We start from the raw sequence: 27,840 nt of genomic DNA, 5'->3' as shown, positions 1-27,840 counted from the left end.
ATACGTACCCTTGACTTTAACTGGTACCTTAATTTGACTATCACCTCCTTGCGTGCATGTGTGCTCAGTTGCTCAGTCAGGTCCGACTCTGCAACTCCATGGACCAAAGCCTGTCAGGCTCCTCTGTCCATGAAATTTCCCAGGCAAGAATACTGGAGTAGGTTGCCATTGCCTACTCCAGGAGATCTTCCTGGCCCAGGGATTGAACCCACGTCTCAAGTATCTCTTGCATTGGCAGGCATATTCTGGACCACCCGGGAAGCCCCCTCACCTCCTTATGTTATTACAAATAATTAAATAGGTGTTGAGTACATAAATGAATCAACTGATACACACTTGCAAAACTTGAAAGATGCTTTCAAGTCATCTGCCTGAGTACCCACTTGGGACCAGGCACTGCTCCAGGGGTTTTCCCAGGTATCAGCTCATCTACTCTTCTCAATATTCCTAGGGATGAAAAAGTCCACTGCTATGATCACATTGTTACAGATGAGAGAAATAAGCCCAGAAAGTTTATGCGATTTTTCCAGGGCTGTGCCATTAAAGAATGGCAAGACAAGGTTTTGAGCCCAGATTGCCTGGCTCCAGGGACCAGATATGACTGTGGTCTAACATGCATGCTGGAGTTTAGGGAAATGAGACTGGAGCCAAGATCATCATCTCTAGGCACAATAGTAAATCAAAGATGTAATGCTCTCTTCTTAGAGAATGTCTAGGATTGCACACTCATTTTTTAATTGTGGCAAGGAGAAATATTTTATTTAAAAAAAGAAAAAGAAAGTATTTACAGACGGTAAATGGCAGGAAGACTTGAAGACAACAGCTCCCATGGCTCTCACAGGGTTAGATGATCAGGGGAGCCCATCAGAAACCAGCCAAGTTTGTTCGGAGGTAGTAAATATTGCTGTCAACGGCACTAAATTCAGCGCACAAGAAGATATATGAAAGTAAGCAGAGAGAAACAGAAAAGGGCTAGGTTCTATTGTTTCGTTTCCTGGTGAACACGGGAAATCTGAAACCCTCTGCAACAAGAGACGTTCCTCTGAAGAGTCTACAAGATTCCCCCTCCGACACTGAGGGAAACCCTGAAGCTGGTCAGAGTCCAGTACGGGCGATGAAAGGTGTGCTGTGATGCACGCCTTTCCAACCAGCCCTGCCAACCTCTTCAGTGTCTGCACTTCCTAACATTCCATGCAGAAGTTGCTGGCTTTGCTCTCCCTTTATTAGTCAAAGAGGCTAGGTTATGAAGGAATAACAAATACCAAACCTCATTGGCTTAAGACAGCCAAGTTTATACGTCGTTTATTGCTGTTATTATTGCTACATTTTGTTGTTGCCACAATACTGTAATAGCTGCAAGCTCATGGGCGATTACAGAGTAGGCACGCTGGGCCTGCCTGTCTCCACCATCCTCCTGTATTACCATAATATCATGAGTCTTCACAGCTCACTGTGGAGGAGAGCATGTAGATTTGATTCATGTCACTTCCGCTCACATTTTGCTGGCCAAACAATCCATCTGGCCATGCCTAGCTTTGAAAATGGAGGAAGGGGGTGTCTTCAAAGAGGACAGAAATGGAGATACTGGTGGGCACCAGCGCTGTGTACCTCACAAAGGAGAAGTTGGAACATCTGTGGAAATACACATTGTGAAAACCTGTCTCCACATTGCAGTCAGCTGTGGGGGAAGGGAATGGCAAATAAATGAAAAGGAACCAGGAAGACGTACCATGTTTGTTGTTTAGGAAAAGTCTCTGGTTAGGAAATCCTGGTTGGCATGCAAAGGGGTAAGCAGGTCAGAAGAGAGACAACCCAGTCATAGCTGTGAGTCTTTCATTGTGAGCTACACTGACCCTGTGGAGACCAAAGCCTGAAGGAGACAACTCACCAGGGCCTGTTGGGTAGGAGGGCAGAGACCATAACCAAACTTTGAGCCCAGTTAACCATGCCCCCATCCCCTGTCCATACTACTGTCGATCAAAAAGCTAGGTGCACCTACTCCTATTGGAGTAACACCAAGAAATAAACCAGGCAGCAAGGACCCCAGCATGGGTATTGCAAGAAGAAGGAAGAAAAGAATACAGAAGGCAGATGACAAATATATACGACGCAAATGATCCGTTCTAGAGAACAGAGTCTAGTCCTCTTCTGTCCAAGGAACTGGCAGTATAGTTTTTCAGAAAGAAAGCTCAAAGAAGCAACAGAAATGATCAAATGAGAAACAAGAAGGAAACCAGTTGAAAAGTGAGCTGGTAGAGCTCAGGAAATAAATGGAAGATGAAAAATAAAGCAATTAGAGAGATGAAACAACTTAGAAGTGACAGAAAATAGGTAAATACTGTTGAAAGCACAGGCCAAGCCAGTGAAAGAAATCACACAAAACCAAATAGAAAGAACAGTGAGATATAAATGATGACAGACGAGACAATACAAAACTGACGGACACACATTGGAGTTCTGAACGGGTGAGGCGGGGGGGGAGGAACAGGAATAAACTTAAAAGACTCTTAAAAAATTTTTTTAAAAAACTTCGTCTCTAGATTTAAAGCCTACACTGTATGCTAGGGGGAAAAACGTAGAATTGGCAATGTAGGGATATGCAGTGTAAAGACACTGACATTCAAGGGGAAGTGTTCCATCTGCATTGTGCAAAGAACAGAAATCACACAATTTTTCTCAGTCCCGTACAACACTCGACACAAGAAAACAGATCACATCTACCCGTTCTAGGGTGAGAAGGGTGACCCACGAGCTTTGCATTCAGCTAAATTCTGCTGTGACTATAAAAGAAACAGGCAAATGTTCTTAAGCATTCAGGAATTCAAGGACTATGGTAACAAAGTGCTTCTTGAGAAATAGCTGATGAAATCCAGAGTACAAGGCTTGATTCAAAATTAAACACCCAGCCTTGGAGAGAAGGACAACAGTAAGCATCGGATTCATTTAATCACAGAAGTGAGGCTAAGGAACAGTGGGAATCTGCTGGCAGAACAGAATATAAACATGATAACTCTAGGCAATCCAAAAATAATAATGAAACTAACCAAAAATCAGGAGACTGGAGATAGAAGGGAGCAGGAAGTACATAAAATCCTCCCCCTTCATGGCAGAAAGTATGTATCATATAAAGTGGAAACACACAAGAGTTTTTTTTTTTTTTTTTAAGCAAAATAATATTAAACTCTTTATATTTTCTCAAAATTGTCTTTGAACCTTAGAAACTTCTTTTAGGAATTAATCTCAGTCGTTACGAACAAGTGTTCATCGGAAGTTCGACATTCCTTCAGTTCGACCCTAGTTTATTTTTCTTCGGGTCATTTCAAGTAGACATTAAGTTTAGCATTGAGATCACGGACTCCAATCCACAGCACTCAGGCTTCCCAAGCCGGGCTCAGTAATTGTCTCAATTTAATACGCATTGAATTATTTGGAATTTTAATGATTTGCATATTATTCTGAGGAGTTACTAATGGAGTCAGCGCCCACTTTTTCTCGTGACAAATGCATCAGTTAGGAATGCGTTGGCTGCAACCAACAGCGTATCCGAGGAACCAGCAGCTTAAACTAGGAAGGGTTTTTATTTTTTCACATAACAAAAAGTCAGAGGGTCGCTGGCATGGGTTCAGCTGCTCATTAAAGTCACTGAGACCCAGGCTGCTTCTCTTTTCCCACCATTGCACCCTTCACACGTTATCTTTCATCCCCGAGCTTGTCATCAAGATGACTCTGCATTTGAAACATCACCTCTGTGCTCCTCACAGGACAGGCAGAGGAGAAAGTGAGGAGGCACCAATTGTGTCTGGAGCTTTCATCAGGAAAGCAAACATTTCCAGAATTCTCCATTCAGTGCTTTCTTATACCTGATTGGCTAAAGTCATGTCACATATCTCCCAAGGCCAGCTGCAAATGAGGCTATGTAACGGGCTTATATTGCCATCTGACAAGATTGGAATTCTGGCAGCAAAAGTAGATGGGGGACAAATATTGATTTCACAACAGTACCAACCACAAAAAGAAACGTGAAAAGCTCAGGAAACTGAAAATTCAGAAATTCCTGTTCCTTTCTCCTAGCTAATATCTGCTGAGGAGTTATCATTCTCCCTGCTGAGTGTTTTGTTGTCTGGGTAATGACAAAATTGGTGTAGGATACATTTTGAACACAGCGATCTTTTGAAAATGAAAACCAGATCATGTTCCTCTCCTGTTTCCTCCAAGATCTTGCCACTGAACTTCAAATATGATTTAACTCTTCCACGTGACCTCCAAGACCCAGTGTGATGTAGCCTGGCAAAATCCAGCTCATCTTGTTCTGTTCTCGCTTCTGGTCATCTTGTGTCCTTCCTGCTGCAGTGTCCTAGTACTGGCTAATCCTCCACAGGGCTGCTCATCCACCCGGATTCATAGGTCTCACCTTTGCTTGCTTTAGATCTCTAGTCTGTCACTGCCTCCTCACAGACACCTATTTGATCTCCTCCCCAAGACATGCCGTTCTCCTAAGCGTTTTCCAGTCTTCCCAGCACTTCCCGCTGTTTGAAGTTATCACTGGATTTGTTCCATCAACTGATGTCTGCCTGCCCCTCTGCTGCACCACTCCCCAAGAGCCAGACCATTTTCTATCGTATTGGCCCTGTTTCCCCAGGGTCTGGATCCCTGCTTTGCGCATCTTAGGTTCTCAATTGATCTCTATTGAATGAGTAAAAGGATGGACCAGAGTTAAGAGTCCAGACAACAATATTGCCACTTTATTAAAAAATACACAATGTAAGAGTTGAGAGTTAAGTTTTTGTTTTTAAAACTTTAAACTTTTTATTTTGTATTGGCGTATAGCCAATTAACAGAGTTGTGGTGATATCAGGTGGACAGCAAAGGGACTCAGCGATACATACACATGTATCCATTCTCCCCAAAGTCCCCTCCCATCCAGGCTGCCACATAACATTGAGCAGAGTTTCATGTACTCTACAATAGGTCCTTGTTGGTTATCCATTTTGTGAGTTAAGTTTTATTGGGGGAAATGAGGACTATAGCCTGGGAGACAGCCTCTCAGATACCTCTGAGAAACTGCCTCAAAAAGGCAGAAGGGAAGGTCAGTATAGACATGATTTTGGTGGTGGGGGAATACATGCAATCAAGCACGTATTTTTCCAGAAAGTTTCTACTAGTCTTGTGAAGCTTTGCTAGTCATGAGGAGCAGTTGTCACTGTGAAGGTTTTGACGCTTTTCTAGATATGAAGGGATGTAAGAATAGGGCTGATATAATCTGCTCCTTAAAATATATAACTATCTGAAGATCTCTTCTGCCAGCTTTTCCCAGAGCACAAAATGCCTCATTTCTGCTTCTCCACCCTGAACTTATTTCGGGGAGGGCTGAAAATCAGCAGCTGCAGCAGCACACGATTTAATCTTGTAGCAGTAGATGCCAGGTGCCCATGGCAAGTGCCAATTTGTAGTTGACATTATCCAGACAAAACCAGCAACAGGGACATGCATTCAGGGTAGCAGATAGGGTAGGAACACAGGGAGAGCCCGTAATGGTGCCACAAAGAAGAGAAGAAGATGAATAACGTGCTCACTGCCCTCCAAGGAGCAAACCTCCACTGCACACATAGCAAACCATCCAGGGGACTCTGCAGAGGGGAGCAAGAGGAAAGGAGGGTGTGGGCAGAGTGTGACAGCCGCCAGCTTCAAATTTCCAAACTGGAGAATGATGCACAAAGATCTCACCAGATTGATGGATTGCAATGTTACTGGCAAAAGCCAAAGTTAATCACAACCAAACCATCCAACAATGGGGAGCGAGTGAAGACAATTTCCATACATACTTATAATTTTAAATTACATTGCAGAATTATACTCTATTATATGCAAATATGAGTAAATATAGAGTATGTGACACAAAGATTTCCCCCTAAAAAATAATGCATAGAGTAATGGTAATTTAAAAGAGAGAAAGAATATGTATTTTTCCAGATGTAGATGCCAAAATGATAACAGGATTATTTCTGGGTGGCCTGATTAACAGCTGATTTCTATTTTCTTTTCTGTTGTTGTTTATCTGTATAGTCTAATTTTCCCATGATTAATAGATATTAATTGGGCAATTTTTTTCCTACTTTCAAATAACCAAATCAGGATGCATGCTTTAAAGCCCATCTTAACAGTATGAAGAAGCACTAGGTATCAGAAGGCCTTTCCTTGAAGCAGAACAGCCTGCTGTTAAATATTCTTCCAGGCACATGCACATGTTTAAAAGGCTCGGCTGAGATGGGGGCAGAAGTGTCAGTAGGGCAACACCAAGGGAACAGCCAGGAGGTGGCCTTGCAGTAGTAAAATCGAGGGCCAGCAGCACCACATGGGCCTGGGAAATAGCCCCCAGACTCAAAATGTCACTTAGAGTTGCATCTTGTGTCAGACTCACTTTATCTGCAGAACGTGCAACTCAGGTGTTACCCAGTTTATAGATGAGAATTCTGGAGCTCAGTGAATTGTTCAATGTCTTCCAAGAGTAAACGCTAGACTGATTCCAAAGACCCTGCTTATTTCTGTGCATCAGTTCATCTTCATACGTGTCAACCTCTACCCCAAACATGTGGAAGACACCTAGTGAGTAGTTTATCCAGTGGAGAACAAATATTTCATGTTGCTATTCTCTAACTCTTAGTTTGAATAAAATCTAATCAGAGACAAAATCAAATAAAACAATAACTGCAATGTGGTATCCTGGGTTGGGTCCCAGACAAGACAAAGAGCGTTAGTGATAAAATCTGAACAGTCTGAAGTTTAACCTAAACTAGCTTCCCTAGTGGCTCAGTTGGTAACAAATCTGCCGGCAATGCAGGAGACCCGGTTTCAGTCCCTGGGTCGGGAAGATCCCCTGGAGAAGGAAATGGCAACCCACTGGTATTCTTGCCTGGAGAATCCCATGGACAAAGGAGCTGGGCAGGCTACCATCTATGAGATTGCAAACAGTCAGACATGACTGTGTGACTAACTTTCACTTTTCAAAAAGATGATAAGTAGATAGGGAGGTAGAAAAAAGATAAATGAGTAGATGATTAGATGATTAGCTAGCTAGCTAGATGATAGATAAATGATAAGATAGCTAATAGATGGATGTGCTAAGTCACTTCAGTCGTGTCTGACTCTTTGCGACCCTATGGACCGCAGCCTTCCAGACTCCTCTGTCTATGGGATCCTCAAGGCAATAATACTGGAGTGTGTTGCCATTTTCTCCTCCAGGGGATTTTCCCAACCCAGGGATCAAACAAGCATCTCTTATGTCTCCTCCGTTGGCAGGTAGGCTCTTTAGAAGTAGCGCCACCTGGGAAGCCCAATAGATGGATAGATGATACATAAATGGTCAGAGAGATATTTAGATAGAAAGGTAGATAATAGATAAGTGGACAGATGATAGATGGATAAATGGATAGGTAGGTAGATAAAGAGGCCAGTGCTCTTGAGGAATGATGAGGATGAAGAGGGAGCTAATCTAATAAGGTAGAAATCTACCTATTCAATTACCACCACTTCCCTCCATCTCAGCCTCAAAGAGAGCTCCAGGTCTCCCTCCAGACCACTTTGGAAACCCTTGAGCTGGTCCAATAAGCCTACCTTATAAATGAGGAAACAAACCCGACAATCAGAGTAAGTTGGTTAAGAGCCCTTGCCCAGCCACTGGCAGAGTGGATGGAAGCCTAGGGTGCTGGACTAATGTTTGTCCTTCAAAATTCACAGGTTGAAGCCCTAATTCTCAACGTGACAGCATTTGGAGGTGGGGCATCTGGGACGTAATTAAGTTTAGATGCAGTCGCGTGGATGGGACCCCTTTGCTAGGATTAGTGTCCCTATAAGAAAAGGAAGAGAGACCAGAACCCTCTCTCTCTCCATCACATGAGGACACAACAGGAAGGCATCATCTATAAGCCAGGGAGAGGCTCTCACCAGGAACAAGCTGTCTGGGATCTTCACTAGGGGCTTCCCAGTCTTAAGAACCATGAGAGATAAATGTCTGTTCTTTCAGCCACCTGTGTGCGGTATTTTGTTACCCAGCAGCTTGAGCTGACCAAGACACCCAGTCTCCCCTAAGTGAGTGCTCCTTCCAGGACGCCAGCTGGGGTCTGAGGACACATGGAATCCTTAGATCATTTTAAATTCCACTTCTGCTCAGAAACATTTCCAACTAAAATGTACCACTCTCTAAAATTGCTGGATTGCACAAATCCAAGAAAAGTTGAACTCGTTTTTATCAAACATATATATTCCCAAAAGACTGTATGCGAGTGAAATATTATTATTTGCTATTAGCTTTTTTTATTTGATTAGGCATCACTGCATCAATGGAACAATAATCCTTAGCCCCAGGCCCCGCATCCAGATTATCTGGAAAGCTTGCTAAAAATCCATGTTCCTGGGCAAACCTAGATTTTACATCATTAAAACTTAAAAATGGGTCCCTGATACCTGTCTTTATTTAGTGCTCCCCATTTGCAACGATTTTCTCAGAAAAGACAAACTGGAGAATGAGGAATGAATGTGGAAAGGAGACATTGTCATTATATATGCTTTTATCATATGGATTTTTCAAACACTGTTGCATGTTGCCTATCTGAAATTAAAGTTAAAAATTCCCCTTGCATAGCCGCGTTAGGGAACTACAGATCTAGTGAGACACCATTGCATCTCCTGAAACTAGAGCAGATGTAGGGAATGGACTTGTGGGCACAGTGGGGGAAGCGGAGGGTGGGACGAAAGGAGAGAGTAGCGTTAACAAGCGTACATTACCGTGTGTGAAACGGCTGACTAGTGGGAAGCTGCTGTAAGCACAGGAAGCTCAGCTTGGTGCTCAGTGATGACCTAGAGGGGCACGATGGGGGGTGGGAGAGAGGCTCAAGAGGGAGGGAATGTATGTATGCATACAGCTGATTCACTTCATTGTACAGCAGAAACTAAAACAACATTGTAAAGCAATTATACTCCAATTAAAAAAAATTAAAAATAGGGCATTATGCAAAATCAGCTTAAGGGTCTTGAGTAGCCTAGTTTGGTCAAGTCCTCGGCTGAGCTAATGAGCTTAGGAGTCCGACAGCCCAGGTCTGAACCTGCCTCTGACCCAGTGAGTATTCACTATTCTGAGCATCTCATCTGTAAAATCCATTTAGGCAGACCCACCTAACACACCTGTGAGAATGAGTGAAAGCAACGAATGTAGAGTGTGTAGCACAGAGCTTGGTGCGTAGCCAGACCACAGTAAATAATTGCTATTCTTTCCCTTTCTTTCCCCACAACCCCCGCGCTGGGACGGGGATTACTGATATGATCAGAACTGAATTATTTTGGAAAGAAAAGCTCTTCTTTGTTTCATGAAACCAAATCAGTTGACTTTAAGCTAGAAACCTAGCGTATGTGCCAAAAAAGGTCTCCGCCTGCCCTGCTAGTGCCAATGGCCAAGATTTCTCACCCCAGTTTTCTTGTCATCAGCACTGATCTAAGAAATCAGAGCTTTGAGACATTTTCATTTAGATGAACATGAGTATTTATAATTTTCCTGGGCCTCCTCCATACCGTTTTGAAGCTTTGGCTTATTACATTTTTAAACTAATTCTTTCCCTGAGATATGTAAATAACTTTTATTACATATTTGGAAAATAAAAAGAAGAGGGGGAAAAAACAATTCAAAATTTTACCACCTTAACACAATGGATGACAATATTTTGGTATATTTCCTGCTAGGTTGCTAATGTGTGAGTTATAATCATAAAAAGTGTTGTATCCACACCAAACAAACCTCATCTTCCGATTTTTCTTTTAACAGTGTATTCCAAATATTTTCCTTATTATAACCATACTTTCAACTAACTGCCTGGTATTCCCCGGAGTGACTATCCCATAACACATTTAACAATTCTATTGTGTTATAGTTTATTCTGATTTTTTTGTTGTTGTTTTTAATGCTGCAATGAACATCTTTCTATGTAGATATTTTTATTGAATCAAGAGCTATTTCCTTAGGCTAATTTCACACAAATGGTGCCTTCTGTTTTTCAAAAATAAAACTACATTAAAGAACAGTATGAGTCTAACTGGATAAACCTAGAGAAATTACAGCCATTTCATGTGAACGTGCTCTCTCCCTGGTTTTCAGAGTGATCAAGGGAATTAATTTTTGCAGAGCAGAAACGCGGCAGCCTGTGATCTACCAGAGACAAACGGAATTGCAAACAGTTCAAAGGGCAACATTTTATTTGGTCGCTCTATCTTCAACATCAATTCTGAATTTAAGCAAAAGACAAAACAGAGTTTTGAGAAGTATCAACACCTGTTACCAGTTTGCAACCCTTTCCATACGTGAACAAGAAGGGAAAGACACCGCCATTGGCCCCTGCAGAGAGAAACTCGCTAAGGAAATCAACATATGTGCACATATTCGGTCACGAGTTGTATCCGACTCCTTGTGCCCCCATGGACTGTAGCCCGCCAGGTTCCTCTGTCCATGAAGTTTTCCAGGCAAAGAATACTGGAGCAGGTTGCCATTTTTTCCTGCAGGGGATCTTCCAGACCCAGAAATTGAACTCAAATCTCCTGTGGCTCCTGCATTGACAGGTGGATTCTTTCTTAACTGCTGAGCCACCTGGGAAACCCAATGAACATATATACTAACTAAAATCATTTTTCATACCATTCAAACAGCTGGAGAATTTCAACCAGCACCTTGAAAACAATAGTTCATTCATCCTCCACTATCCCAGGGAGACAGTCATTCATTTCAGTAAGAACTCATTTATTCTAACCATTTTGTTGGTTGAGCACTCACCATGTACAAATGGGCTAATATAGTTTCTAAATGAATGCTAACTTTCATCCCATTTTATAGAAGGCACACTGAGGCTCAGAGAGACTGTCACATTCTCAAGACCATACTGTTAGTGGGTGATAGGGTTGAACTTCAAATCATACGTTCTAGCTTCAGAAACCATGTTAAGAAGCCCAGCCCCAGAGGCCCCTACTCTCGCTGTTGCCTGCGGCTCAGGCCTGGTCTGCTGGTGCCACTCGTGTTCATTTTCTGTCACCGCTGTAACAAATTATCACAAACTCAGTGGCTTAATACAACCAGTTACTGAAGTCTGAAATGGGTTGATGGCCTGCGTTCCTTTCGGAGGCTCTAGAGGAGAGGCTGTCTCCTCGCCTTTTCTGTCTCCCCGAGGTCACCTCCATCTCACCTCTCCTGGTCCCCTGCTCCATCTTCAAAGCCATCGAAGCATCTTCTCCCTCCAGTTCTACTTCCCTCTGCCTCTGGCTTCTCATCGCCTTCTCTCTACATCTCTGACCCCCCTGCCTCCTTCTTCTCAGGACCCTTGCAATGAATGACTCAGTGGCCGATGTGATCAATCGAGAATACTCTTCCCTCTCCCAAGACCCTGAACTTAATCACCTCTGCTAAGCCCCTTGTCTGTATTCACAGGTGTGGGGGGTGAGGACATGAACATCCTTGGGGGACATTATTCAGCTTACGATCAGTAATGAAAGCTAAATGACAGTTGGAAAAGTCGCAAGTATACCTGCAGAATTATTTTTCAGGAGATGACACAATAGGGGAAAGCTGTAAAATGTAGGATTCCAGTGGTCCCAACAGAGCCAACAATAGGAGATGGAGAGAGTATAAAAAGACCAGGTATCATGTGACTGTATATAAAACAGATGATCAACAAGGACCTACTGTGTGGCACAGGGGACTCGACTCTACTCTCTAATGACGTGTGTGGGAACAGAGTCTAAAAACGAGTGCTATATGTATAACTGTTTACTTTCCTGTATGGCAGACACTGACCCAACACTGTAAATCAACTATATCCAATAAAAATTAATTTCAAAAAACTTTTTAAATAAAAAAGGGCAGGTATCTCAGTTTTGAGCACCCACTATGATCCATGTACTTCATTTCCCTTAACCTATCTCATCTTCACAACAGCACTGATGGGGAGTACCCTTGTCCCCGAAATAGAAGTGAAAAAAAAAACCTGAGGCTCAGACTAGTTAAGTAACTCTCCTGAGGTCACACAGCTAGCAATGGTGTTGGGCACCAGGCCTGTGATTAGGACTCCGGTGACTCCGACCCCAAAGCCCAGGTGTTGTTCACTCTGCCCTGACAGTGGACACCAAAATTTATCAAAATGAACATCGCCAGCAACAAGGATCTAACAAGGGCAGCCCTCTGCACACCACCCCTCCATCACCCGCTTCCTTATTTGTCTATGTCTTTATTATCTATCGCTCCACAAAGGTAAGGATCTTGTCTGTTTCTGATTGCTGTCCCCTCAGCTCTGTGACAGGCCAGAACAGAGCAGACACTAAAGAAATACTTCCGTGATAAATTAATAACAGTCCTTTGATGCAGAGATAACCAATGTGAGCAAACTCAACCACTTACAACATGGATGGGATGCTAAAAATTAACCTCCAAAAGAGTTCTCAGCTGCCAAAATAAACAGCTCTCAATCCAAATCAATGCTCTGTCTCTTTGGAAAACCCCTGGAGACCTAATGCAGAGCCTGTACTCTTGTTCTGAAAGGTGATTTCTAACCAATTTCTTGAGCTCTTTATCACTCTGCTGCCGCTGCTGCTGCTAAGTCGCTTCAGTCGTGTCCGACTCTGTGCGACCCCATGGACGACAGCTCACCAGGCTTCCCCGTCTCTGGGATTCTCTAGGCAAGAGTACTGGAGTGCGGTGCCATTGCCTTCTCCACTTCCTGCTTAAAAGGATACACTTCAGTTATAGTCAAAATAGTAAAGGAAGGTTATCCATCTAAAACACAGGAGCCAAAGGATCAAGGTAAATGTACTTCAGTGTTATAATATTCAAGAGACACATCATTAAACTTACAGCCTCTGTTGATGGAGACACAGATCTGAGAAACTAATTCATGACATTTTCCTCAACCTGACAAGTTGCCGAGCTTCAGCTCCAACATTTGTGTGACTCACTCAGCCCCCTACACAATGGACCATCTCAGACATGAGGTTCCATGCACTCAAATACATGCAACCAGAAGGACCCAGACTCACAGAGATTATGTTCTCTCACACACAGAGGACTATGTCTTATGGTCAAGTCATGTGCGTTCCTTTATTTTAAAATTGTGATTCTGCACACAAGTATAATGGCCACTGCTTTCACAATTCACACTTTGACCTCAAATATGCGTCCTTCACGGCAGCCGTTCATTTCTTTTCCATTTGTCTCTTTCCCTGAGGGTGCTAGATCCTTATTCATGACAGATCCATGACTTAGTTATCTTTGAATCTCTAATCTTAGTGATTGGCATTTGTCTGTTAGCTAAATGGATAAGTCTTTTATTATTAAAAAAAAAAATTCCTGATCATTAGGAATGCCAGAAAATAGAGAAAGGTAGAGATCAACAAACACAGTTTCAGATCATAAAAAAAAATTTCTTACATTTTTTTCTGATCTTTTTTTAAAATATAGAATGTTTTTTCTTTCTTTCTATTTTCTTCCTATAAAATCTTATGCATGCATTTCTGTGTTGGAACTTTCTTACTAAACATTACAACATAAGCATTGCCACGTGCCATCTCATACTTCTGAACCCTGATGAAGATAAAGAATTGTCTAACATGTTTCTTGGAGGCACAAAATAACTTAATGTCATTGAGCACATTATTAACTGCAATTCTGGTGCAATCCAAAGGGAATTTCACCTGCATTCCAACTATTATAAGTCAGGCTTCAGATCTTCAGCTCTCCAGAAAAGTCCCTGTGTCCCCGCTCCTCTGCCTTTCAGAATCCATGACCCAAATGAAGATGCTGTCATAATTTCTGGGTGTGGTGAGCAGGAACAGCCATTCAAATCTATCCCTAAAACCCTCTGGCAGGAGTTTTTTGGTAAAACACGGTGTTGGGCACTTCTGGTTCTAATGCTATTCTATTGAGGCTTTTCCTATTAAAATAAATGTTTTCATGAACTCACAAAATGTGTTAGTCATAACCATCACAAAGTTCCAGTTGATGATTAAAAAACAAACTAGGTTTGGGAAAAAATTCAGGATGCCTTCCATACTCCAAATTTGTTCCTAGTAAACAGAGAACAGGGGCCAATGCCTTGAAACTAAACATATTTTTATGAAACTAAACACTATAAAACATGAGTGAGCATGCACTTACATCACTCAGGCCCCTAAGATTAATAGACACGCTGAAAGCATTTGCTTCACACTTGCTCAAATAAACAAACACATTGTTTCACAAAACAAACCCAAAATCGTGGCCTTTCCCAGATGCCTAAAATTCAAGACCCTTTGCTCTCAAATTCATCAATGAAGAAGTGTAGAAGAGAATTTGGGACTTTAATCAAATGTTTAAATCTGGTATCATGAAGAGAAAAAGTTAAAATTATACATTAAGTAGCCAAAAAAAAAAAAAAGAGGAAGAAGATAAAATACACTGAGGTAAACATCTGCAAATGATCTTTTATATTATCAACTTTCTATTTCTTTGAGAAAAAGGACTTTCTTATCATCGACACAGGATACTGGCCATTGTGTGGGCCAATTGAGTTTGTTTTGTTTCTCTGTAGTGTTTATTGACTTTGTAAAAACCAAAAGGAACATGCTTATTGCCCCTCATAGAAAGCCTGAAAAACACACTGGAAATAAAAGTAGAAAATACAAATCATCCATAGCCCCTCCACAAGGTACATTAGTATTTCAGAACTGAGGCATCTCATGTTTTTGATACATATATTATTTTGCAAATCAAAATGAATGTTCTAACACTAGAGAGTATTTGGTAGCCTACTCTTTTTTTCTTTTAAATAAATGAGTTCCCAATAGCTCAGCCAGTAAAGAATAGCAACCTACTCCTGTATTCTTGGCTGGAGAATCCCATGGACAGAGGATCCTGGTGGGCTACAGTCCACGCGGTCGAAAGGAGTCAGACACAACTGAGCAACTAACACTACACTATTCTTTTCTTCTCTTAAGTAATAGATTGTGAACATTTGCCTTTGTCATTAAAGGTTCTTACAGAACATAGATTTTAATGGCTGCAAAGTGGTCCTTTTGCTGATGTGCCATGGACTTAACCAATCTGTAATTGTAGAACAAGTAATTTATAATGATGAAAAAGAAAGGTTTCTTATTCTATGATCATCATCACTGCATGTATAGCTTTGCCTACAATTTTTTTAAATTAAGTCCTCAGAGTGGAAATGTTGACACAAAGGTTGTAAAATTTCACTCTTTGTATATATTTGTCAATACAAATATGGTACCTCTAAGTGTATCACTTCATATTTGCACAAACAACCTATGAGCAGCCCTGCCTCCTGGCAGGTCTGGATTCTTTGCATCTTTACCAAGCCATTGGGCCATTAGAAAATGTATCTTGTGTTGCTGCCATTCATTTATTCATTGAACAAATGCTGACTCAGCACCTTCTACGTGCCAGGGGTTTTCGCAGGCTGGAGGCACTGCAGTGAACACAGGCTCTCTGAATCCCATCCCTGTCTTGTTCCCCTGTGACCCTGAGAATGGTTCTCATCTGAGCCTTCATCTTCTCAGCTACAGAACGCAGGCGAATGCAACCTACCCAAGAGGTGGCTCTGAAAGTTAGCCATGTTGGCACGTGTTCAGTGGTGGGGTCCAGGAGGGATCCTGGGGGCTCTCAGTAAGTGTTGGTGCCTGAACCCCGCTCCCCTACAAGCCTGAGCAGCACCAGCTCCTTCCATGACATTGGGTTTGGCTTCAGCTGGGGAGACTGAACCTTCCACTCACGTGCCTGGGTGCCTCGACAACTCTTCTTCCTCTAGAAAGAAGAGAGACTAGTGGTGGGAAGCTGATCCCTGCCATTGGTTAGGTCTCACCTCAACCCTGCATTCATCCTGCCACAGGAACAGTGGCCACAACACACAGTGTGAAGTCCCCCCTTTTACACTGAAGTCAGAGGCTTCGACAGAAAGAGAATTGGGCTGAACTGTGGCCAACGCTGCTTCTCGCTCAGCTACTGCACTGTCTTTTAGCTCCATTTCTCTATAAAAGAATTTCCAGCAACTACTCAAGTAATGGCAGATTATTTTTTTGCTTCAGATCTTTTATAAAGAAATTTAAAGATTATAAAGAAATTAAAAAATGATAGATTTAGCTAAAATCCCTTTTTTTTATCCTTTTCTTACTCCTTGGTTAACTGCTAACTAGAAGCTAGTACATTTCATTCCAGTGCATTTTTTATCAAGGTGAAACTTACATAACTTAAAATTAACCATCTTGATTCAGCGGCATCTACTGTGTTAACAATGTTTACAGCTGCCACTTTTATCGAGATCTAAAATATTTTCATCATCCCTAAAGAAATCTCTGAACCCATTTAGTAGTCATTCCCCATTTCTCACTCCCAACTGCAGCCCTTGGCAATTCCCAATCTGCTTTCTGTCTCTATGAGTTTATCTATTCTGGGTATTTCATACAAACGGACTCATATAATACATGGTCTTTTGTGTCTCGCTTCTTTCAATCAGAACAATGTTTTCAAGGTTCATCCATGTTGTAAGAAGTATCAGTACTCCATCCCTTTTAATGGCTGGACAATGTTCCATTGAATGTTGACACTGTCTAATTACGTTTGGTTGAGCACCATGCTTCCCCCAATGGCTCAGCTGGTAAAGAATTCATCTGCAGTGCAGCAAACACAGGACACACAGGTTTGATTCTGGGTCAGAAAGATCCCCTGAGGAGGAAATGGCAACCCACTCCAGTATTCTTGCCTGGAAATCCAAGGACAGAGGAGCCTGGAGGGCTACAGTCCCTGGGGTCACAAAGAGTCAGACATAACTGAGCAATGACACATGCATTGAGTTCCATGCATGCCTACTTGGTGCCTGCTGCCCTGGGCCAGGCTGTCTAATGTGATGGCAATCCAAGAAAGGACCCTGCTTTCCTGATGGGTACCCCTGGGGGTAGGTGCAAGCAGGAAGCATAGCTGGGTGACCCACACAGGGTCTTTGTCACCAGCACACCTGGATTCCAGCCTTGGCTCTACACCCCATAGTTACATGAGTGTGGAAAAGGCGACTGGCACTGTATGCCTTTGCTTCCTCATCTGTAAAATGGAGATGAAAGAGTAGTCACCTCATATGAGCTTGCTGAGCCTAGCACACAAGATGATGCATATAAATCTTTGCTCAGAGATAACACACAGTAAATGACCCATTCAGCACATTTTAAAAGCATTTACCACCGACCATGCTCTAGAGTAGGGGTACAGCAGCGAACAGAACAATAAACACTAGATAGTTCACAGTCCAGAGAGGAAGCAGAGGAGATAAGATGCAGATCTTCACCCTTGTGACAAGAGGCTGATTAGAGAGTGAGGTCCCATGGGAGCAGAGAGACAGTGCTGGGGCCAGCTGGTGTTGAGGACCGCAGAAGGGGCTTCCCCCAGGACACCCTGTCTGATCCTCCAGGACTTAAGCATGTGTTCAAAAATCTCCCCTATTCAAAAATCTCTCCTTTTCTCTATCTCCTACCACCACAGTGACCAACATAATCATCTCTTGCCCGCTTATCTGCATCAGCCTCCCAAGTGATCAGAAATCTCCCCAGCCCAGACCCCTTGGACCCGTTCCCCACACAACTAGAGCATCATTTTCAGCATGATAGAGATTATAGTTTCCCCCTGACTAATGGCTCCCATTGCTCCTATAATAAAAGTCAAGCTATTCAAGCTCTGAAATGACATCACCTTGCCTATTTCTCTGACCTTCTCTCTTGCAGGCTATCTTATCCCATAAGCTCCAACCCACTGTCCTTTTATTTCCTAGAGTTCTCAAAGCCCTCTCCTGCCACAAGACCTTTATACATGCTTGTCTCCCTTCCTGGAAGGCTATTTTCCTGTCTTTACCTAGTGAAGTCACCCCTAGGAATCCTCTTGAGTATTAGAGTTGTCTGCCTTGATCCCTCGAACTAAAGTAGTTTCCCTACTTTATTTCTATCACCAGCCTCTCTTCTTTTGCTTTGTAGCTCTTTCTGTCTTCAGCATATGTAGCTACTAAAAAGGGGCAGTAAAATATAGTGGCTAAGAGTCTAAGACTGTTCAGCCTCAGATGAGAAACTCACCTCTTACAGCTTTTCCCTGTATTAGATGAAAATACTGGTAACAGTAATGACCTTCTGAGGTTGTAAGAAGAGGAAGTGACCGAGTGTTGACCAATGCCTGGGCACAGAGTTGAATATTAATGAAGATTTTTTGAATGAATGTTGGGGTGAATCAGGTAAGGAAACAGAGAGAAAGATCTCGCAGGTTGAAAGAGGGAGCAATGTGCAAAGTCACAGAGCGTGAAGAGAATCAAATGTATACAAGGACTAGAGTGGGCTTGTCCACCCACCACCCTGAGCACATGGACAGTGGCTGGTCCTGGGGGTGCTAGATAGATCTCCATGGAATGAGTCAGCTGCCTGGAGTTGGCAGAGCCAGCTTCCAGCAGGATCTGGAAAAGTGACGGGTTCTAAATAGCTTGTAGGCCAAGGGAAGGCCAGGTTGAAAGGCCTAATCAGGGTGAAAGTCACGGGTAGGTCCAAGTCAGGATAGTACCTTGAGGTGAGGGCCAGGAAGGCCTGACACCTTGAGTGCAGAAGATATAGAAATGGAGTCTACCTCCCGGGTCATGTGATACCTCCCTGGTCACATGATTCCTCCCTGATCATGTGACTCTTTGAGCAAGGATCCCTAGAAAGCTTTTTAACAGTGTCCTATACTACCAAGACCCCTCAGAAGAGAAGTCTTGGGGACTGAGGGTCTCTGGTGCCCTTGAGCTCTGGCCAGACCAGGAGCAACTGTTCAGTCCCAACACAAAGCTGCCGCTGGTGTCTTGCCGGTGCTGTCTACGCAGGGGGATAATGAGAGGGCTTCAATAGCCCTTGAGCCTCATATCTGATCTACCCAGATGGATGGAGTGCCCACTGTGTGCCCATCATGGGACTCAGTTCAGTTCAGTTCAGTCGCTCAGTTGTGTTCAGCTCTTTGCGATCATGGGACTAGTTCTACAAAATTACAAAGACCAGGGCCTAACCCCAGGCTGAGGTTGTGTAAAGACTCTGGGGCCACCCAACCCAGAGAGGGTACAATTACCAACAACGCTGTGAAGCAAACTTGGACTTTCTCTCCAGAAAACACACCTCTATGATCGAGTATAAGGGGAGGTCAGATTTGCAGACCTTTATCATTACTTCCAAATGAAAGATTCTTGGCTCTGCCTGCGTTCCAAGGACTATTGGTGCCTGACTGTGAAGGGGCTTACATTCCTGTGCCTTTGTTTTCATAAAGGGATGGGGCAGTATAAATTCACACAGCCTTTTGGAAGGCAGTTTATCAGCATGTACCAAGAGAGACTTAAAATATCCAAATTTTTTGACCCAGTAATTCCATTTCTGGGAATCTATCCTAAGGAAATAATCCTAAATAGAGATGAAGGCTTTTGCACAAAAATTTTCAATAAAATCTCATTTATTATAGGAAAAAATGGAAACAGTTTAATTGTCTAATAAAAGGGGTCAGAGATTAAATGATGGTACAATTTATTGATGGATATTCTTTGGCTGTTAATGGTTCCAAAGAATAACAGAGGAGAAATGCTTATGATATAATATTGGGTTAAAGAAAAAACAAGTAGATGACCCAGCAATCCCACTTCTGGGTATTTATCCAAAGGAAAGGAAAACAGGATCTCAAAGAGAGATCTGCCTTCGCAAGTTCATTGCAGCATTATTCACAACAGCCAAAATATGCAAACAACCTAAATGCCCATCAAAGGTTGAATAGATAAGGAAGAGATGGTATACATAATGAAATATTATTCAGCCATTAGAAAGAAGAAAATCTTGCCATTTGAGACAACATGGATGGAACTTGAGTGCATTTTGTTGTTGTTAAGTCATTAAGTCATGTCTGACTCTTTGCAACCGCATGGACTGCAGCACACCAGGCTCCCCTGTCTTTCACCATCTCCCAGAGTTTGCTCAAACTCATGTCCACTGAGTAAGTGATGCTATCTAACCATCTCATCCTCTGCTGACGCCTTCTCATTTGCCTTCAATCTTTTCCAGCATCAGGGTCTTTTCCAATTGGTTGGCTCTTTGCATCAGATGGCCAAAGTATTGGGGCTTCAGCTCAGTCCCCCCAGTGAATATTCAGGGTTGATTTTCTTTAGGATTGAATGGTTTGATCTCCTTGCCGTCCAAGGGACTCTAAAGAGTCGTCTCCAACACCACAGTTCAAAAGCATCCACATTTATTGAGGACTCTAATAAATAGTACCCACATTCCCTGCCAGGGCTTTATGGAAATTGAGAAATAAACAAAGCATTGTTGGCACCCACATTGTGGAAATAAATGAAGACCAACTAAGTGAGAAGAAGGACAGGCTATTTATTCAGAGCTTGCTCTAGCAAGGGAGTCAGCCACCAACACTTGAATTTTGGCAGAGATTCAAAGGCTGACAGAGAAGTGGGAAAGTTTATGGTAGGATACAGAGGGGGCTTCAGGCATGCCCCAACTGCATAGGAGAGTTGCAGGTGGGGTAATTAGAAGTGGGGCACCCTATATGACTGGCTGCAGTGTATATTTGACTTTCTCTTGCTGGACTTAAGTTGGAAGTAGAGACAATAACTAGAGAAGTTGTCAGTTGTTAATCAAGTTCTGTACATTTGAGGCTGACTGTTCGATTTCCTGGATTGTTACTGGAAATAGCAGTCTGACTTCCCACGAATCTAGCACATAACAGACTGGCTTTCTTGGCTGTCATGGTAGGTAAGAGGGTTGGTTTCCTGGGCAGGTTGCCTCAAGTTGTGGGTCAAAGTCCATTGTAAATATGGTCTGGCCATTCTCTGTGTATTCACAAAAAAATAAAAACTTGACCCGTAATGTGCAAAGAAATAAAAACTTGGCCCTTGCCTTACCCCATGTAAAAAAAATTAAAAGGGATCATAAACCTAAATGTAAAAACTAAAACTATAAAATTTCTGGGAGGGTACATTTGTGACCTTGATTTAGGCAAAGATTTCTTAAATAGGATATATAAACACTAACTATAAAAGAAAAAAGTTCATAAACTCTATTTGAAATGCTTCTCTTCAAAAGACATAGTTAATAACAGCAAATCATGGACTAGGGAAACTATTTGTAAAACACACATCTGATTTATATCTAGATATATAAATTTTTACAACCCATGATAAACAGATAACCCAAAATGAAAAAATATTTTAAATAATTCTTCAACAAGGAAGACATATAGATGGCAAATAAGTACATGAAGAGATGTTCAACATCATTAGGGAAATGCAAATTAAAACCACAGCACAATGCCATTCGGACATGCATGCTAAGTCACTTCAGTCATGTTCAACTCTTTGCGACCCTATGGACAATAGCCCTCCAGGTTCCTCTGTCCATGGGATTCTCCAGGCCCGAACACTGGAGTGGGTTCCCATGCCCTCCTCCACAGGATCTTCTCGACCCAGAGATCAAACCTGTGTCTCCTGTGACTCCTGCATTGCAGGCGGATTGTTTACCACTAAGCCACCAGGCAAGCCCAGTGCAGTGCCATCACATACAAATTAGAATGGCTAAAATTTGAATGCAAAACCAGTAATACCAAGTGCTGGCAAGGATGTGGAGATAAGAACTTACATCCATTGCTGATGAAATACAAAATAGCATAAGCTCTTTGGAAAACAGTTCAGCAGTTTCCTATGAGGTTAAATATACACTTAAGGTTCAGTTCAGTTCAGTCGCTCAGTCATGTCCAACTCTTTGCAACCCCATGGACTGCAGCATGCCAGGCTTCCCTGTCCATCACCAACTCCTTGAGCTTGCTGAAACTCATGTCCATTGAGTCAGTGATACCATCCAACCATCTCAACTTCTGTTGTCCCCTTCTCCTCCTGCCTTCAATATTTCCCAGAATCAGGGTCTTTTCCAATGAGTCAGTTCTACGAATCAGGTGGCCAAAGTATTGGAGCTTCAGCTTCAGCATCAGTCCTTCCAATGTATATTCAGGACTGATTTCCTTTAGGATGGACTGGTTTGACCTCCGTGCAGTCCAAGGGACTCTCAAAGAGTCTTTTCCAGCACCACAGTTCAAGAGCATCAGTTCTTCGGCACTCAGCTTTCTTTATGGTCCAACTCTCAATACACTTAATACACTTAAGGTATTCACCAGCAATCTAGGTATTTAGCCAAGAGAAATGGAAATATGTGTCCACAAAAAGACTGGTGAAAGAGAAGTGGAAAAACCATACAAAGATCAGTGCATGAATGTTTATTGCATCTTTAATTTAGAAGAGTCAAACGCTGGAGGAAAGTCTAACGTCCCTTAGCCGGTACATAGACAAACCAACCATGGTACCCCCGTAGAGCAGAGTAGTCCTCTGCAGGGAAAGATACATAAATGACTCTCAAAGGCTTACGCTCAGTGAAAGAGAGAATACAGACTCGCCCAGTGAAAGAGAGAATACAGACTCGCCCAGTGAAAGTGAGAATACAGACTCGCCCAGTGAAAGAGAGAATACAGACTCGCCCAGTGAAAGAGAGAATACAGACTCGAGAGCCCACATGTTGTATGACTCCATTTCTATGACATCCTGGAAAAGGCAAAATTGTAGGGCCAGAAATGAGATCAGTGGCTAGAATGGGGGAGAGTTCTTACTACGGGGAGACATGAAGAAACATGTAGGAAGGGATGGAAATGCTCTGTCTTTAATCTGTGACTTACACAACTGTATACATTGGACACTACACAGAAAAGAGTGACTTATACTCTTTATAAATTATACTTTTTTAGTAATATTGCTTTGGTGTGATGGCAAAGGAGCTTCTTAATCAAGATTCCCTGAAATTGAGCAGATTTTCATCCCCACTCAACTGAGCAGAGCACAACCTAGTTTTTCCCAAATGTCCCAAATCCATCTGTACCCCTTTTGTGGGGTAGAATAAATGAAGGAGTGGAGTGTTTTTGGGAAATCCCTCCTCCCAAAGACAAAAGGAGCAGGGTCAAGGCTTTTCCTCCACCATCACCCCGTCTCCTTTCTGTGTTTAATTTTGAAGCAGCACATTTTAATAGAAGTTTCCCATTCTCATTGCTGTTGAGCATGTTGAATGTCATGAAAGACAGACTCCTAATCCAAAGTTTGGGCAATCCTTGGATTTCACCCATGTGGATGAGGTGATCACTAGTGAAGGTGAGGGTTTGGAGTCCAGCTCGGCCCCTTACAGCCTTGCCAACCTGACCCTAAACTCAGCTCTCCTCCCTTATCATGAGGAAATCATAGTTGCTGCTTCATGTGCTCTTGGTAAAGAATAAATAAGAAAAGCACACAAAACACTTAGGACAGTGCCTTGCCCTAATAAACTCTTGATGAATGGTGACTATATTTTATTGTCTATCACTCAAAGATATGGCATCTCAGAAACCACTTTGAGTGTTCATCAATGGATGAATGGATAAAGAAAATCTAGTGTGTATGCATGCATTTATACAATGGAATATTATTTAGCCATATAAAAATGAAGGCAATCGTACCATTTGCCATAACATGAATGAAACTCGAGAACATTTTGCTAAATTAAATAGGCAAGACAGAGAAAAACAAACACCTTATGACCTCATGTCTATGTGGAATATTAAAAAAAAATGGTGAGATCGTAGACACACAGATCAGATTGTTGGTGGCCAGAGGTGGGGCGGGAGGTAGGTGAAATGAGTGAAGACAGTCAAAAGGCACAAACTTCCAGTTATAAGATAAATAGGTCCTGGGATATAATATAGAGCATGGCAACCATGATTAATCATACTGTATTGTATATCTGACAGTTGCTAAGAGAGTAAAAAGATTGAGGGCAGGAGGAGAAGGGGACGACAGAGGATGAGATGGTTGGATGGCATCACCGACTCAATGGACAGGAGCTTGGGTAAACTCCAGGAGTTGGTGATGGACAGGGAGGCCTGGCGTGTTGCAGCCCATGGGGTCGCAAAGAGTCGGACATGACTGAACTGAATTGAACTGAGGAGAGTAAATCTTAAAAGTTCTCATCACAAGGAAAAAAAAAAAAAACAGTTTGTAACTACATGTGGTGTTAGATGTCAACTAGACTTGTGGTGATCATTTTGCAATATTGCATATATGAAACCATTATTCGGTACATCTGGAACTAATAAAATGTCATATGTCAGCTATATGTCAATTTAAAAAAGAACACACACACCAGAATATAAAAATTTAAAAAAAGATGCAGAATCTCTCATATGCCAAATCTTTCTCAGGGTGATGTGCGAATTGAAGTCAGTGCTACAGGAAGCACAAACGTGGTTATGCAAACACACGGAGTTCCGGTTCCTGGGGTCTGCCTTCCAGGTCAGCGTTTCCCCGGTCTCTCTTTTCTGTCTGCACCACTGCAGGGTCGGAGGAGGCCTGTCCAGCCCTGCTGAGATCCTTCCCCAGGACTGACAGGCTCCATTCTGTGCCTGCCAACTCTGATTAAATTCCCGAGGCAACGCACACCACTCTGTTGGCCTTTATGTCCCAAGATCCCAGGACTCCCTAACATTTGAAAGACAGTGCTAGTTCTCTTGTGTTTCCTAAACAATCTTCGGACGGCATGACAGGTTACATTAGCAAAAGCCAAGACCCAGAGCAGCTGGCAGCAGCCTCACCTCTCCTGCACGTGCAGCAGGACCAAAGGCCAGCCCTGCACCGTGTTCTTTCCCAGAACCCACGGGCCCACAGACGGGCCTTTAAAGAGCTCAAACCTTCTTGGAATTTCTGTAACAAGTCATCAGAGAGCTCCTCCTGAACTCTGAAAACTTCACTGAGAAAGCCTGACAGCTGCATAAAATTACATTTCGGAACTTTTAGTGCACAGTCTAACAATTTGTGCGCAAAGTGCTTTTAAGACATTTTTGAATTGCCTAAAGAATGCCTTTTTTTTTTTTTTTTTTTGGTTAAAAGGTCTCCAGGGCTGACAAGGCTGCATGGTGTCAATCGCTCTGTTATTATCCAAGATGATAAAAATTCCTAGGTTTTCCTGAAATAGTTGTGAAATAGATAATATGATACGTGGCATTTGCTTCCAAACATACCAAATGCAGGGGTGGGGGCCAGTGAGTTAGGGGTGTTGATGAAATAATATTGCCCCTGGGAACTGTTGAGTTGGAGTAGTGGGTGCACTGCAAGTCATTTTCCATTCGATCTCTTTCTTTTCTGTATGTTCAATATTTTCTGTAATTTTTATGAATTTTCTTATGACTTAAAATATAAGAAGTGACGTTTGGGGCAGAAAGGTGAGAATCAAGTATTATGACCTGGGGTAATATCATGATGTTAATTCTCAGTTATCCATAATAATAGGTATTTACGGGTATGAAAAATACTGCTGTGTCTTCTCCAGTCAGGAACTCAGGAATCAGGTCCTGGTGATCGGCAATGCTGTCTATGCAGAGGAGTTGTTGTCATGTGCTAAGTCATGTCCGACTATTTGTGAGCCCATGGACTTCAGCATGCCAGGCTTCCCTGTCCTTCACTGTCTCGCAGAGTTTGCTCAAGTTCATGTTCATTGAATCGGGGTGCTATCTAACCATCTCATCCTCTGCCACCCTCTTCTCCTTTTGCCTTCAATCTTTCCCAACATCAGGGTCTTTTCCAGTGAATCAATTCTTCTCATCATGTGGCCAAAATATTGGAGCTTCCACTTTACCATCAGTCCTTCCAATGAATATTTAGGGTTGATTTCCTTTAGGATTAACTGGTTTGATATCCTTGCAGTTCGAGGAACTCTCAAGAGTCTTCTCCAACACCACAGTTCAAAAGCATCAACTCTTCAGCACTCAACTTTCTTTATAGTCCAACTTTCACATCCATACATGACTACTGGAAAAACCATAGCTTTGACTAGATGGACGTTTGTCGGCAAAGTGATGTCTTTGCTTTTTAATATGCTGTCTAGGTATGTCATAGCTTTCCTTCCAAGAAGCAAGCGTCTTCTAATTTCATGACTGCAGTCACCATCAGTGATTTTAGAGCCCAGTAAAATCTGCCACTGCTTCTACTTTTCCCCTTCTATTTGCCATGAAGTGATGGGACTGGATGCCATGATCTTAGATTTTTGAATGTTGAGTTTTAAGCCAGGTTGCAGGAGAGAGGATCTTGGAAAAGATATACAGGGGACCTGAGTTCTAGTCCTGGTCTTATGAATAAATGTAGCCTTTGGAAGTGTCCCTTTTCAACTGAAGCTTTTATCTGTCTATAAAATGGGAAAGTCAGGCAGATGGCCTTGGAGGCACCTCTCTTTCCTGCTGCTGCTGCTGCTGCTAAGTCACTTCAGTCCTGGCCGACTCTGTGCGACCCCATGGACTGTAGCCCACCAGGCTCCTCCATCCATGGGATTCTCCAGGCAAGAGTACTGGAGTGGGGTGCCATTGCCTTCTCCGTCTCTCTTTCCTAATAACTTGAAATTCGCACTAGAGTGAGCTCGGCAGCATTAGAATCCTGTCTTCCTCTTTCAGCCCCTCATCTCCTGAAACAGCCCCTGGTACATTGGCAGAGGTCAACGTCATTTGTTCATTCAGTGCGTACACGAATTCTTTTTTTAAACATACAGACTGCTTTTCTCACAAGAATTTAAATCTTTTTAAAAGAAGGCTTTCCTGGTGGTCCAGTGGCTCAGATTCTGCACTTTCAACGCAAGAGGCCCAGGTTCCAATCCTGATCGGGGAACTAGATCCCCCATGCCACAGCTAAGACCTGGCACAGCCAAATAGTAAAGAAATATTTTTTTTAAATGAACTTACATTTTTCAGTAATGAAAGCAGATTCAATTCAGATGCCAAATAAAGTCTCTTTAGTTTATTGACGTCACCTGGAAGAGCCAGGGAAGTGACAGTCAGCATCACCTCTAATTGCAACAACTTCATATTGTAACAGGGGTTGACAGATAGTTGACGGCCTGCTCCATAAAATCCCATTCATAGCCCTTCAGGATAAAGATCAGAACCTTCAAAGGCCAGCAGAGCCCTGCCTGTTTCAGGCACATCCTCCCTTCGGACATATGCTCTCCTTTGCTCCTTTCAATGGCCTTCTTTCCAAACCATTCTCTTCTACACCAGGGCCTTTGCACATGGCATTCCCACATCTTAGAAATGCTTTCCCAATGCTCCTCCTGGTTAATGACTGTTCCCTTTTCGTATTTCAGATCACACATCATTTTTTCAGATAAGCTCAAGGTCTCGTGGAGATTGCCTTGCTAAATATTCCCATAACACTCTTTAGTTTCCCTTCAGAACACTCTCCAGAGTTTCATGAATTTATCAAATGATCATCTATGTCCTAAATGAGATATAAATAAGAAATAGCTTCATTTGTCTTCTGTCACTTCTTCCAATCAAATCCTGCTGGATCTCTGCCTCTCCCCTTTCATGACAACTCAAGCAAATTCCTTAGCTTTCTAGCCACTTTCAGTGACGCGAACCCTCTTGTTAAGTCAGTTGTGACTCATTTTCGAACATTAAAAAGACAAATCAAAATCAATACCCCCAAATCATATCCAGTACAAAGCTTGTCCCTTCTAAGGCTCCAGCTGATAATCTGTTATGCTTTTCAATCTTCCCCCGTCTTCGACCTCTCCTTCCACTTTGGGCATGCCTAGAGTCAGAGCAGAGAGAAAAGGGAATTAGAAAAATGTGACCAAATGATTTTTCCTTAATGGATGCGACTTGTATGATTTTATCCTGGCTGCCAATATCTGCTCAGGTCCCCAGGTATTCAAATGCTCTCTTTCTCTGGT

The 27,840-nt window shown here is 42.5% G+C and overlaps 1 protein-coding gene across 10 annotated transcripts in view; it reads left to right on the top strand.

The window, feature by feature from the left end:
- C1QTNF7 (C1q and TNF related 7) overlaps positions 1-27,840 on the top strand; it is a 127,702-nt gene that overhangs the window by 74,644 nt on the left and 25,218 nt on the right. For 2 of the 10 annotated variants that reach the window (XM_086404772.1, XM_086404767.1), the window contains exon 2: positions 24,326-24,416. The exons of the other annotated variants lie outside the window; for them this stretch is intronic. In XM_086404772.1, coding sequence (XP_086260898.1) covers positions 24,330-24,416 — 87 coding nt within the window. In that variant the 5' untranslated portion in view covers positions 24,326-24,329. The remainder of the gene's footprint in view (positions 1-24,325; positions 24,417-27,840) is intronic. 10 annotated transcript variants of the gene reach the window in all.

This window comes from Bos grunniens, chromosome 6 (genome assembly GCF_055505025.1).
Source record: "Bos grunniens cultivar Pamir isolate PY7600 chromosome 6, Bosgru_T2T1.0, whole genome shotgun sequence".
Lineage (NCBI taxonomy): Eukaryota > Metazoa > Chordata > Mammalia > Artiodactyla > Bovidae > Bos > Bos grunniens.
Note: the sequence above shows the minus strand (reverse complement) of the source record. Positions and strands in the feature narration are given on the sequence as shown.